This window comes from Dendronephthya gigantea, unplaced genomic scaffold (assembly GCF_004324835.1).
Source record: "Dendronephthya gigantea isolate DGI-Jeju-01 unplaced genomic scaffold, DenGig_1.0 000198F, whole genome shotgun sequence".
Taxonomy (NCBI): Eukaryota; Metazoa; Cnidaria; class Anthozoa; order Malacalcyonacea; family Nephtheidae; genus Dendronephthya; species Dendronephthya gigantea.
Window position 1 is genome coordinate 227577 of NW_021163208.1, and position 15280 is coordinate 242856.

At 36.4% G+C, this 15280-nt stretch overlaps 2 protein-coding genes and 1 pseudogene across 2 annotated transcripts; 1 reads left to right on the forward strand and 2 right to left on the reverse strand.

The window, feature by feature from the left end:
- Positions 1-7060: 7060 nt before the first annotated feature.
- Positions 7061-7901, reverse strand: LOC114539300. Its single transcript, XM_028559926.1, has 4 exons — positions 7799-7901; positions 7646-7725; positions 7439-7535; positions 7061-7391 (listed from the first exon to the last, which is right to left on the reverse strand). The coding sequence occupies exons 1-4, from the start codon at positions 7888-7890 to the stop codon at positions 7304-7306; spliced, it is 357 nt and encodes a 118-aa protein (XP_028415727.1). The 5' UTR covers positions 7891-7901; the 3' UTR covers positions 7061-7303.
- Positions 7902-8010: 109 nt separating this feature from the next.
- On the reverse strand, positions 8011-11305 carry LOC114539295 (annotated as a pseudogene).
- A 1071-nt stretch (positions 11306-12376) lies between these two features.
- On the forward strand, positions 12377-14640 carry LOC114539287. The gene is made up of 5 exons (XM_028559912.1): positions 12377-12515; positions 12814-13245; positions 13578-13895; positions 14013-14210; positions 14315-14640. The coding sequence occupies exons 2-3, from the start codon at positions 12826-12828 to the stop codon at positions 13836-13838; spliced, it is 681 nt and encodes a 226-aa protein (XP_028415713.1). The 5' UTR covers positions 12377-12515; positions 12814-12825; the 3' UTR covers positions 13839-13895; positions 14013-14210; positions 14315-14640.
- The last annotated feature ends 640 nt before the right edge of the window (positions 14641-15280 follow it).

Here is a 15280-nt window from a genome sequence, read left to right on the forward strand (position 1 = left end):
ATCCTGTATGCTCTTCATCTTTGTAGGGTTTTCCTCAGCGCCCAAGCGCAGTCTTTTCCTGTCTTTATTGTTATCTTCAACATCTGATAGCTTTTGGTTGGTAAAAAAGTCCAGTTCTTGTTTCATTAATTCCTTTTTGCTATCTGCAACATACAAGACAACCATTTCACAAACTTACAGAAGAAAGTATTCTATTTGTGACTGGTGCATTTAGGTACAACTGATCAATGCACAGCTAACAGACATTCTTGTGACTGACATTCATTAGAAAATCCGAGCAATAAGACTGGGGCGACCACGAGGAAAAATGACATGCAAACACAATATATTATATACAAAATATCTATCAAATGCCAATAATCCTTCGCTATTTCCTCTTTAAAACAACACAGCTAGTTCTGATGTCTTTAAAACAAAACACTAAACGTTTATGTGGATAATTAAAACACAATAGCATTTGAATTAGATCTCAATAAACACAATGATCAATCACAAAATCTGAGATTGTCTGAGTCAACAACAAAGCGTGCGATAAATTATAAAACGTACTATCCGCTATTTTGTAAGTATCAGTATTAATGTCTATAACAGCGACATCAAGCCTGTGTTTATATGTCATTGCACATATTATTTGCTTAAATACATACCACTTGAAGCCAAAACTTTCGCCAAATACGACATCCAGCCTGACTTTGGAGAGCAAACATAACCATGCCTTTCTTGGTCGGATCAGTAAGCATGCTTTCGTCCTTAACACAATCTTCTGTTACGATACTTGTCTCGTTGGACTGAACCCAGTGAACGAGTACGTACTTCATTTTAAAAAGGAAAATATTGTGTCACTTCCAACTAGATTGCCTCCTCAATCGCCAGCCGGCAGAAATATTGGTAGAAATGGACGTTCGAATTCGTGTGAACTTTGAATATGCGCGCGCAATGAGTTCTGGTGCAATGCAAGCTGGGTACGCTGGGTACTTATCCCCGGTCGGCATTCTACCACTGATCACCACATAACGCCGTCTCGGTTCCTACTTCCTTGAACCTTCAAAGCTTCTCAATGTGGACAGTGGCAATGCATAAACATGGATACTTCGTCTTGTAATTCTGAATTTGTCGACCGTAATTTTACCGTTAGTCAATCATCAAGTCAATCAGCAGAATGCGCTGTTACAAGAAAGAGAGGACCGAACTATGAGGTGAACTGATTATTCATACCTATTTTAACAATAATGATTTGAATTGTGTCAAAAAACAATGCTGCAAATATTATATTCTCATCACAAGAAAATCATAAAACATGCTACATCATAGCTGATCGATGCCAACTACTATAGTAGCCACATAGTATGCATATTTGTGCGCGTACGTGAAACCCCTGCTCAGCTAGATCGAACTTCATGAGTGTTGACATGTGCAACACATGTGCTTGTATAATTCGACCCTTGCGTACACATGTGAATCACATATGAACGCCATGTGTTAACATGTGAAACACATGTGGTTGGGTTTAAACACATGTGTATTACATGTGAAACGCACGTGGTTGTGTCTGAACACATGTGTATTACATGTGAAACACATGTGTATTACATGTGAAACACATGTGGTTGTGTCTAAACACATGTGTATTACATGTGAAACACATGTGTTCACATGTGAAACACATGTGTTCACATGTGAAACACATGTGTTTCACATGTGTTTTTTTCGTAAGGGTTCAGTCAAGAATATAAGGCTATCACATGCAACGTCGCAATAACATTCATTCGCACATGTTTTATTGCATTCTGTCAAGATCAATTACATAATCCAATTTCAACTACTTATAAAGAGATTAGTTGCATGTGCCAAAATTTGCTGCTATTAATGCCTTAGAAACACTGCAACACTTAAGTATAATGAAAAATATAGGCTTATCGCAGTGCTCAAATTCGCCGGATTGTGCATGATAAAGTTTGCAAGTGGTGGCTTAGCGCGTTATACTCAAACACAGTCTGCGGTTAACATGAGCGGCGCAAAGGTGCACAATTTTTTAGCCAAAACATATAGCAATTACATATACTGCCCTTATAGAAACAGCGGATCGAAACTGTCAAAAATGCGCACAATTTTTTCTGCAATGCAAAGCATATAGCAGTGCAGTCGCCCATATAGACACGACAATCCCAATTGCACGCACAGGGGAGTTTATACTCACCATTATAACAAAAAATCAATCCACATCATCTTCGAGACATCTAATTGTGACATAATTTGTGCCCCCTGCCTACGATAACCCGGCAAGCAAGACTTCTCCAGAAACATTATGTGTTGATGCATAAAATGTATCTACTGACTCTCGTGTCTGGAAAAATCTTATTTGCCTGTCCTGCCTGTCTCAGCTTAGGAATTAATAAGGTTGCATCCACACACAAATTACTTGATGTTTGAGTGCAGATGCACCTATTTATGTTATCTCAGTTTTGTGACCACCCAATTAAAGTACTCAAACCTCTTTGAACCTCTGGCAAACGATGTTCGATTTTACGATGTTCGACTGAACCAAAGCGATCTTGACCAATCAGCAACTTTCTTTTGTCATTTAGTCTACAAAAATTTCATATAAGCCTTAGTGCGCACTTAACAAATAAATATATATGCACACAAGGAAAGAAAATAAAGTTTGATCGAGCCAACAGTAATACGAAATCTGATGATTCATGATTTCATCGATAGGGCCTGATTTCAATGCTTGACGGGAATTATTTCCAAGCGCGACTCATGCATAAAGTATTTTTAATCAAACATGCCTTATATCAAACACTACAGTCTCGAAATTAATCAATATGTGTTCATACCTTTATATGCACGTGTTAAAACACCTCGACGTATCCATAGATATGAATATCCAGCAAACATTTGGGATAGGGCCTCGCGAAATTATTGGTAAAGATCTTTACCCGCGTGCTTATGAACTTGATTGGCGCCATTTCATATTTGTTCAATTCGCCGCTCTATAGCTGGCAACAGCCTTCAAAGTGCAAATGTGCAATGACCATACCGTAAATGATCTAATAAACGCCCGGGGCGTTTAATAATTTTTACCAGTTCTAAGGGAGGCGTTTAATAGATACGAGGCGTTTAATAGAGAGAGGCGTTTATTTCATTTCTATCACTTTACTGAAACAAAACAAAACAAAACTAAGACGCGCAGTTTGCTCGCGTAATAAGACTTTATATAGTTTCTGAGCCGAAAACGTGAAGTGGGTCTTGTTGTTCCTGGATGTTTTCAAGCTAGAACAAACCGAAAGAAAGTTGCCGACGTAATGAATACAGAAATCAAAAGAATTAAGGAACGATATCCGTACTTTGAGCTTGAAATCGAACAAGAGATTATAAGCAAACCACTCTTAAACACGACAACCGCAAATGTCACTAAATAAATAAATTCTTTAATGTTACTGCGTGTAGCGTTTCCTTTATAATTGCCTTAAGCCTTAAGGCGATTTGGGGGGGGGGGCGTCTATTAGACTCGGGGCGTTTATTAGAGAGAGGCGTCTAATACAAACTTACACTTCAAGGGGGGCGTTTATTAGATACGAGGCGTTTATTTGATAGGGGGCGTTTATTGGATCATTTACGGTACATGCCAAATGCATTATTACAATTTAATATCCGGAATGCAATTTCCTTATAAAGAGAACCCAAATCAAAATTAGTGAATATTTTCCTATTGTCCAAGCAGCTGTTAAATATGAATTCTAATGTTCATTTTCTGTGAGGTCAAACTTAAATGTTTGTAAGACCAATGATAATAGAACGAATTGAGTTTCTTTTAGATATAACTTATCGCCAATATTGTATTAGGCTTACGCTGCAGCATGTCAGCTGCCAATTTTACCAATTGGGCTTGTGCCAGTGTTCGCAAGGACTGCACAAACTTGGTAAAAACATAGCGCTAAAACTTTACCTCGTAAAACACGCAATTTGTAGACCGTGTCTTTCATTGCTTATGCTATAGTTTAATATCCAGAAAGCTTATATATATAGTTTAGCTTATATAAATGGTATAATATCAATTATAATTTCTGGTTTGTTATATCATCCTGATTATTTTGAACAAATAGTATGGCTTGTGTTTTGTGCCTATCAAAGTTTAGCTACGCTAAATTTCAGTGAGCAATATTATGATGTTCATTGGGCGACTTCCTTGTGGTTCTAATTTTTTCATTACTTGCATGCATACAATCTATATCATTTGTACAATTTGAGCTTTTCCGCGTTCCACGTTTCCGATTCGAGAAGCTAGTCGAGGGAAATCATATTATAACCAAACATAAGATGCCTGATTATAAATGTGCTTCAGTGCTTGGTGCATCTGACTTTGCCGAAAGTTGCGAAGTGCCTTATTCGGATCGCCCTCGGCCGGTGAACGTCGGCGTCCACGATCAAGCGCTTCAAAAGATCTATGTCTATTGTTGATAAAATTATTGCGATGTAGTTTAATAGTTATTTACATTTATTCCATTGTTAACACAACTATATAAGGGTTTTAATCATTGCATACTATAGATATGCAGTTATTCAATTTTGCTCCTATTATCAGGTTGCTTCGTATCTATCCCAATGACTATTTAAACGACTTTCAACAACCACACAACAACTATGCAATTCTACGTAATGCTGTTTTAACGTATATATGGCTGGAGACGTTGCATGTTTGTGCGCGCGTTGAACTTTGGCTTTATGGAAACAGCAAAAGTATTAAAGCATAGATTCTGACCATTGCATTATACCGCGGCATTCAAAAAACAACAAACTTTTGAAAGAAAGCCTTCTCAGTCTATGACTTGAAATTTGACCTTAATGACATAATTGCATGCACTGAACGCTAACAGAAATCTTGAAGCGCACGAAATAGCATTCGATCGGCTAAAATGATATAACCCCTTTACAAGCCTTCTGTTAAGGAACTGAATACGTTTCCAGGAATATTATGTGTTACACATTCGTCGCTTCTTCTATAAAGTTTAGTTGTAACATTGCAAATGTTTAATCTAATGTTCTACCCAATCCAATAATGCGATTGAACAAAATTCCGGCAAACGTTCCAACGAACGGTAAATCAAAACGGTTGAACGCTTTTGGAACCATTTTCGAACTTTTTTTCTCGAGGCTTTCGAACGGGCAATTTCGAACGATGAACCATCTCGAAAATCGTTTCAACGAACGCAAGAACGCTTGAAGTGTTTGAACGGCAAACGAATGGATAATGAACGATATTTTTCAAGGAACCAAATAGCGTTAACGTTAACGTTACCTTCCCGTGGAAGGTCACACATAAACAACAAAGTAAATTGCTTCGCACGAGTGGCAAATCACAACTGTATGACTGTTACTGGTCTGCTTGCTTTTACTACCTATAATTAACTTCGTTGACTAGGTACATATGACATTGATCGAGTATTTATGTGTAGCTGTCAACGCAGCGTAATTAGCCCTAAAGCTGTTGGACGGCATGTATCATACCAACATAACATATGTCTGCAGTCAGTGCAGTGGCATGACTGTGGCCATGTCCTTCAGGTATATTTTGCTATTGTTTTTACAATTTCACTCCATTTTATGATTTTAATATTATCCATGCTGTACTGGGATTACGTAGCAATAAAGAGCATGCAGTGTGCGGATAGCGATCGAAGCTCTGGCTCCCTCATAGCTGAACATAAACAACGTATAATGTTGCATCCGCTACTTGCGTTTACCTGTTAATCATTTTCCCCCTCCAGGTATATCAAACACGCCCATGCAACAGACAGTTGACATATTTTACCGTTGTCTGATTTAAAAACCAGTATCATGGTCTAGGATCAAAGGATTCCCAAAATCGTCTGGTTTCGTCCGTGTTAAAATGCACTCTAAAAAATAGTTGTGCTGAATAACACACCAAGGTGTGCTAAAAAGCACAACTGCTGTGTTATTTAGCACGCAAGGTGTGCTATAAATAATGAGAAATTAATTTTAACACGCCTTAGCGTGCTGTTGAACACACCAAGGTGTGCTGTACAGCACATGTTACTGTGTTATATAACACACCTTTTCATAAGCACATCTTTGTCCTTAAATTTCAACACACCTTTTTTCATTAAGGTGTGCTAATTTAACCTTTCAAATTCAACACACCTTAGAGCCAACACACCTGTTAAAAAACACACACCAATTTTTTAATAACACACCCTCTCACTAACACACCTTTTGAAAATGGACCTTTAGCACACCTTTTAAGAACACACCTTTCTATAAAACACACTTCTGCAAAACACACCTTTTTGTAATTAAGGGAATAGCACACCTTTGCAAACTTTATTCCTAATAACACACCTTTTTTAAAACGTTTCTATAATAGCACACTTCCGGATTTGTGCACAAACACACATTTACTCGTTAAGGATTAGCGCACCAGGTTATAATCCGACATCAGCATTTTACCATTTAGGTGACGACCAACATAAGCCACAATTAGTCATGATACGCGAAAGCAAGACTAGTAAATTATTGTAGTGTATTAGCTATTTTTCTAGCGCGGACTATAAAATGGTCGCTGAGTTTTTTAAGGTGTCTCAGACCAGAGAACGCGACTAGAGAACGCGACTTTCTATCAAGCAATCGCAGACTCAGTTGAGAATGGCGGATATTTTTAATTAAAAATTAAAACATTTCGTTAAAATTCTCCAATTATGGCACTTCCCACTGATTTTTGCAGGTCTTTGTATTATGCCTCTACCAATTTTCTGCAACCCTCAGCCGGGCGAACGCCTGAGTATAGGCTTATTACGCGTGGATTAAAATACAACCAGATGTGTCAGGTGGTTATCCCGTACGTCGGGTTAGATTAATATTTCTGAATAATGATTTTCATGTAGGAAAACTATTAACGCAATAAATAATACTATTAAATAATATTCTTATATTCTTTATAATAAGTGGCAAATCACGTTTTTAGCACTGTTCTTTAGTGTGACACCAGTAATTCCTCAATCATTCTAGAGTTCCTTTCTACAATAAATAATTTCCCTTCCTTTTTTATTAAATTTAAAACCCTATGCCATGGAAGTTGGTTGGGAGACACAACTCTTTTCTCATAGCTTCTACCAACTTCATATCATGATTAGTTCATCCAATAGAGCATACAGGGGGTAATCTCTTCCACAATCTTCATCTATGTCAAGAAGCCGCAAGGCGCAACCAATCCTGAATTCCACTCCATGAATTGTCACAGACCCCAAGCTGTAATAAACTCAAAAAAATATATTTAATATTATACTTATTTCACCGCATGTTTTCCAGATTTCTTCAGTTTTTTCGACCCAACTGGTGGTGCTAGTTTCCTTTGTCCTGTCCCCTCAGTGAACCTTGAAAATAAAATGCGTACAATATAACTACTACAACAATAGATTACCTGCTTCCTACTATTGGACCATCAGTTTCAGGTATCTTAGCAGACTCTCGAATCATGTTGATTTGGAGATGTTCCTTCAGATTAACATTGTGATTACCTAAACAAGTAAAATATTTTATGACTGTTATTATATTTTATGTAATTATATTTTATATAATCAACCAAATTTTCACTCAAAATATGCATGATCATGCTAACCACACTTACCGGGAGGAACTATATCACCATCATATAGAAAATTTGTAAATATCTGCCCTGGCATTTTTAACAAATTCCAACACATATACCTAAACAGAAAACAGAGTATCTGATTTTATTTACTGACTGATCTAATTTACTTGTTAATTACTGAATACATACCGTTGGTGACGATTTGCCAGCGTCTTGGAAACATTTTTAAAACATTTTGTCACACATTGCTTCATAAATGAATGCTTGGCTTCAAATCTCATGGACCAAAAATTTCTCGGAGGCCAAACCTAAATAGAAAACAAACTACATATTTATATCAATCATTGTCATTCAGGTGTAATCATGTTTCACATCAGTGTTAATCTGTGCTTCATAGAATCCTACCTAGACATATCATCAGGTATATGAATCAAATAATGCATCTTAGGTATAATAGATGTATTTGGGTAAATCTCTTTAAAATTCCTGTGGTGTTCCTCAATTAAAACCTTTAAATAAGGTACCTCTTCTTCCTTTATAGCAGGGGATGTGCAAACTTGAACAATATTCCATAATTGTAAAAAACAGTGCCACTCCTTTAAATTCTTGTCAATCAGATCCCCCACGATTATTGGAAAGAATCTGAAAAGGCACCACATCTGTGAAGCTAAAATAAAAAAGAATGGAGGTTTCTGAAAATGTTCTATTGCCTTACAATTCAAGAAGGAAAATAAATGAATTTTCTAACATACCACTTTGCTTAAGTTTTGAATCAGAAGAGTTCACAGTCTCCCGGACAATCTGTGATGGCTTGTTCTTTGTATTCATGTAACCATAATCAAAACTTTCTATTCTGTGGTTTAATTCCTTTAGGGAAATGAACTTCTTTTCATCCACTATAACCTTAAGTAGTAGCTTCATTTCGTATGGAATAACACCTTCAAACAGAACATGCATAATATTCTGTGGGAAGCATTGACAAACATCAAAGTTTCCAGCATTGACCAACACCGACTTTCCATTAACACCATAAGTTGTTGAAATGCGATCTTTCACATGACTGCTATTTTCTGGATCATCCAACATGTGGCAAATTTGGATATGGGTATTTAAGGTTCTTGGCTGAAAGTTCTCTGATCTGAACTGAAGAGACATAAAAATACCCTATTGTACCTAAATTTGCACATACATATACTGACCTAAATAACCAAAAACCATTACCTGTTAATTACTCTCTTCTCTTGTTGCCAGGCAAGACCTACAAAAGCGAAGTGCACCTCCAACTCCCTCTTTAAACCCTGCAATCTGTTGACTTGCTAAAGTATCCCCACTCCAAAGGAGTAGATCCCCTTGAAACTTTCTTTCAACACCATCAATGATAAAGCTATATCCTTGCTCCTATAAACAGGAGAGGGTTGAAATATTCCCATCAAGTTGCCTATACAAATCAGCTATATATGCATCAATATACATATCATTATTAACATATGTTTGCATTATTATAAATTAACATACAGTAGTCCCCCGCTAACTCGAACTCGCTTAACTCGAACTCCTCGCTATCTCGAACTAAATCCAATTCCCCTTGAATTTGATAGTGTTTTTTATAGTAATTTACTCCGCTTAACTCGAACTCGCTTAACTCGAACTCCTCGCTAATTCGAACAAATTTTGTTTCCTCTTGGTCAAATATATCCGGTTAACTCGAACTTTGGTTTCGAATCATAGATCAGCAAACTTTTAAATGTGAGAAGATAGAATTTTGAACTGGAAACTATCAAAATAACAACAAGTTAATCTGTGTTTAATTGTATTCTGTGTATAATTTTATGTAAATGCTTATAAAATTTAAAAGATTTTGTGTGGTGCTACGGTCGTTATTGATCTAAATTTTTTGGTTCCTTTTGTATTCTTTCGATCTTTTTAATTTTAAAACGTCGTCCACTCTCGCTGACCATTCATATTGGGAGGCCTGGTATCCCTTGAAGAATGATTCGATTGGATTTTATATCTTATTGTATTACTTATACAGCCGGGGTGTATAAAAAAAAAACGCAACCACTTAATATTCTAAAATTCATATTGTTCATAAGCTCAATAGATTTTACGCCCCTGGGATTTTAAAATGGCTTCTAATCGTACAGTTCAACTGCTAATAGTCAAATCAGCTAAACTAATATTGGTGCAGCTAACAACCGAACAACGAGTCTTTATTGTCGTGCATGATAACTTGAATGCTAACTGTCGACCTTCTAAAATAAATTGTAAATTGTAAATTTTACTCGTTAAATACTTTCAATTCAGCTCGTTGGTTTACGCATTCGACTTTGTTTACCGACGATTGTGCCGCTAGTATATGATAACAAGCTTTCTCGCATTCCAGGGGCCAAACGTCTTTTGTGTTGTAGAACAAAGAGGATATTCATGAATATTAAGTGGTTGCGTTTTTTTTGATACACCCTGTATAATAAACGTAATCTGACACCAACTCCAGTTAACTCGAACCCCCGGTAACTCGAACAATTTTTCTTTCCCCTTGGGAGTTCGAGTTAGCGAGGGACTACTGTACCTTAGTTAATTTGTTAACTTCTTCAACAGTTGGCGCAAGTAGTGCATTTATGCTATACAATTTCAAGTCAGAGGTCTTCGCAATAGAAATTAAGCAACTGAATTGTTCTTGTCGAGGACCGATATATTGGTTGTATATTCCCAAGGGTTAGGGTTAGGGTAATAGAAAACACCTATTAATAAAAATGTTAAAATTTAAAAAAAAAATATATACTTATACATGAATAAATATTCACACTTACCAATTTTGTGAATCTTTGCCTTGGATCCCAATGGATTTGCTAATTCTAAGTCATTATAATAACTAAGAAGCTGTAGGGCTTTATTATTTCTGGAAAATATTGGATGGTTTCTGAAAAATTCTCCATCCATGATATCTCTCATTATACCATCATCAGAAGAATGAGGATTGTCAACTTCATTCATAACATCTGGATTGTTCAAAAGTGCCTGAAGAATCCAATTTTGGGTTTAATCATTATGTTATTCAGTGCATGACAATAATTTGATATTGAGCAATTGAATTATTGAACAGCCACTTTGATAAGCTCTGAATAAAAAAGGACAATCCACTTAACAGGCACAACAGTGCGGATTAAGAAGCATCCCTCATAGATGATATGCCCATAGTTGCCATAGGGTGGTTTATATTTTTGAATAAAGCTTCAAAAAATTAACAAGCGTGTTTACAAGCCTTTTTTTAATGCCTATTCATGATTGATTCTACCTCTAAATTCTGAAGCAATGGAACTAGGTAATCATAAGCAGTGATCCGCTTCAAAATCTTCCTCCCTCCACAGGTGACATGCTTCCATTGAACTCCTAACTTTTCTTTCCTTGGTTCCTAGAAAAAAAGGGTTAATCACACAAAGTTTGAGACTTCTCTAGGACTATATATCATTGGCCAAGTTGAAAACATTATCAAACAAAGGAAATCCAAACATTATTTGCTCTGTAAAAAATGGGTTACTTTGAAGTTTATACACCGAAATATAGGTATGTGACGTCAACACGGAACACAGAATAGCAACTTACCACTAAATTGAACTGACTCTTAAAGAAAGATTGCTGCTGGTACTCCGTGTTTAATCCCTCAAATACACTATCTGCATCAAAAAGCTTTTCCATATCTTGCGAAAACTGGAATTGTTCACCAACCTCGTCACGTAGCTTTCGAATCAAACTAGCTTTGACTATGTCAAAGTACTCATTCAAAAGATCCTTGGTAGAAATCTTGACAGTGTCGAGAGGAGTTTGTGTGATATTCCCTCTTTTTTTAGCCCGGAGCAAAAACTTTGCGCATGATACTTAAGGTTTTCAGCACACTTTTCATCGTTTTCTGGTCGTTCACCATCGTCTTGACAAGTCATAATTGGTCACGGCCATATCGTCACCTCCACAATGCTCATCGATGGCTCGGTGATCTCGGTGATAGTGTTTTCGAAGACTTTCAACTCTGGTAAATGAACGCGGACACGAGCCACAAAACACTTTAAAATTAGGATCATTCGAATGTACATGTCTCAGGTGCTTAAAAAATAGCGCGCTCTCAGATTTTCAGCATGAAAAATTACAATAATCACAGCAAAATAAGTTACTAAATTCCTCTGCCTGACTGGCCATACGTCGGGTATCCTCTTCTAACACCTCGGGACGAGATTGATTTTCATGATGTGTAACGAAATTCGTGATCGATGGAAATAATATGGAAGCACGCCCAAGGGAGGAAATTAATAGGTAATTGACGGCCTATTATGATTATTATTGCTTCTCATTGGTTAATGAGAAGCAATTATGTTTGATGCAACTAAGCAACTTGGGTCTTGGGGTATCATTTTACTGTTGTTGACACACTTGTTGTTTGCTTTCTTTGCGTTATCACTGCTGTTTAATTTAAACTATTCTGAATAATAATTTCAACGTGATGGATCTGAGGAGTCTAACCTGTATACAATTGCAAGACTTGATGAGGAGCAGATCGATCCCAGCGGATATATGCGATTCACTTCTAGGTAAATACCTTTGTATTGCTCTGAATGCTATGGAAGTAAAAAAATCTACGCAAATTGTTTAAAAATTCGGTTTCGTTTATCATTTTCACAATTTCGTATAGCAAACGACATTGATGGCATGATACTGAGTTGATCTGATTGACGATCAAGCTGAGTTTCAATCAATGTTCCCGAAATCTGGACATCGTTTACACATGAAGCGGGTCGTAAAAAGTCTAGCTGCGGAATGTCACACGTTGACTTCGAATCCTGAAAGTGGTTTCTGTGATGTAAATGTTTCAAGCCCAAGTCTAGAGAACTAAACATCGACAATAGATGAACAGTCGGTATGTGTTTATTATTTTTTATTTCTCATTTTTAACCCAGATCGCATAAATCGATTTATAAATAGATTTTGAAACAATTTATGTCATCTTTACACTTTAGCTGCCATAAAATAGATTCCCCATAGTTAATAGGGGGACTTTTGGGGGACACCCTGTATTATTCACTCAATGCTTAGATAGTTGGGTTATATGTGATAAACTTATACATACACCTTCTTTGGGACTTTTCAAGTTACACACTTTAGGTAGACTGAAATGTGTTGTGTTACAACTTAAGGATAAATTCACTTTCTTTTAGTTAAGTAGCATCATGTCTCATTTGGCCAATATTGAGAATTGTGGTGCATTTTCCAATGGTGTTGATATCCTGAGCATGCCGTCGCCATGTATGCAGTCCACGCCAACAACAAATCCTGTTTGCAAAGATGCTCTAAGTTCATCCCAAGTTAGCACTCCATCACCCAAGATGAAAAAAACACCAAAGATGGAAAAGTCGAAGGCAGCCGGGCTGCCGACTGATATGGGTTTTCCTGAGCGCTTTTCGATGAAAGTGGAAAGGGCAATTGAAGAAGGGAATATATTGCCTGTGAGGAGACAACTGATTGCTGATATAGCTCAATTTTACCAAGGATTGTCAAATTCTCCCCAACAAGGAGACTACAAAAGAATTGCATTGAAGACCTGTGAGAAGTTTCCCCAGCTAAAAGATTCAACTGGAACAAATTTTTGGGTATGTTCAAAGCCATTTTATATGTTACTTTTTATGCTGGCAAGTCTTTTTAGTTAAGTGCTATTGGGGAAGGACAAAAATTTCAAAATGGCCTGAAAAGTAATGTCACAAGCCTACCATTTATGAACTTGCCAAATATTAATGTACCTAATCTTAATAACATGTTCCAGTAGTGTCAACTTATTTGTGCTTCAAAGTTGATGAAATGAGGCATAAATATAAAGTGAACAATACTGCAATGCGATAAACATTTTAAAAGTAAATAAGTTAGCCATAAAAATAAATTATTAGAATGATGATTATTGTTAATTAGGTGATCATATCATTTTCAGGCATCTGTTCAGAGACAGTTGAGCCAGTACTTTAGAAATCAGCGAAGGTATTCAAAAGTGAGACTGTCCACTGATAGTAAGAATGGATGCCCGGCTTCAAAATTGGCAAAGATTAGTGACTCGAAAGTTGATGATGCAGTCACACAACAAAGAAATTTAGAGCTGCTTAAAGACTACCAAGTTGGGTCGATATCGGGAAAGACATTTGTCACACTGGTGGAAGACACGTATCAGGCACGAAGGAAGTTTATAACTTCATAGGCCTCTTCCAGTGCAGAGATTCTGGAGAAATGCCCTTATCTTGGAAAAGCAGAGAATGTAAGTGAAATTACCTCATGGTTATCATACTACCCACCATTATAAAGGGAAAAATATAATTTCATACATTAGTAGCAAATATCTTATTGATATACCCTGTACATTTGATGTTTTTAGGTTAGAAAGGAGATGAAACGGGTCATGCAGGGATTCTCCTACCCTGAAACTCTAAAGAATTTCGAAGCTGCATTAAAGCAAGTTATAGGAGATGACAACAAGATGACAAAACTTGATAATGGGGAAGTATACAACGCTGTTGTAGCGATTGAGAAGAAAACAATGCGAAAAGGCCAATCAGCCATAAAGTTGAAAGATGTAAGTATTTAACTACAGCTTAATTGTGTGTGTAATCTGGTTGATTCTTAGCATAATTTTTTACCTGTATACAAGTGATATTAATTTTTTGCTGTTTCTTTCAGCGGTCATGTAAGCCTGACCAGCTTTTTAAAGACAAAATGGTGGATTTCAAGCTTGTGTTGGTTGGGTCTCCAGATGATATACTGCAAGCCTTCATTGCTGGTGAGAATCAATGCTTCATGGAAACCTCAAATAATCTTCTGGAGGCCTTAGTGGACCTTATTTGTACTTACTATGTTTTTGATGTGAGTTACCCTGATAATCTCTCAGGCATTCTTTTTTTAATTCAAGATTTTGGTCTTAGGGCAAAGGACAATGCCAAAAGGTCCATAAAGTACTCTACTTTAGCATCAGAACTATTAAACGCGGGTTGTCTAATTACCCACATATTCCCGCTAACATAATATTAATTGTATCTTTGTATAGTTTCATAGAAATACATTTCCCTTGCATGTGGTTTATTTATAGTATATGTATTTGCCTTAGCATTTTAATAAAAAGCATTTTATAAACTTGACAGGTGTTATTGTGTTATAGTTTCATGTTGTCCTTTTTAATAGTGTGCTTATTTTGTAGCCTGGAATGTGTGCACATTTAACACACCCAATGTGTTTAATAGCACACTTTGGTGTGCTAAATAACACACCTTAAGTTGTGATTTTAGCACAGCAAGGTGTGCTAGACAACACACATGGGTGTGCTAAATAACACGCCTTGATGTGCTAACTAACACAGCAAATGGTAGAACACATCTTAAGGTGTGTTAAAATAAGGACAAGCTAACAACACACCTTTTCATGTGTTATGAAACACACAAGGTGTGCTACTTTGTTATATATATATATATATTATATATATATATATATTATATAATATATATATATATATACACCCATTTGCAAAAACGTTGGCCGCAGATAGATATATAGATAAATACTCGAAATCTAATTAGAATTGCATATGTTGTGTAATATGATTGAAATCCCATGCAAATGTAATCATATGCAATTCTAATTAGACTTCGAGTA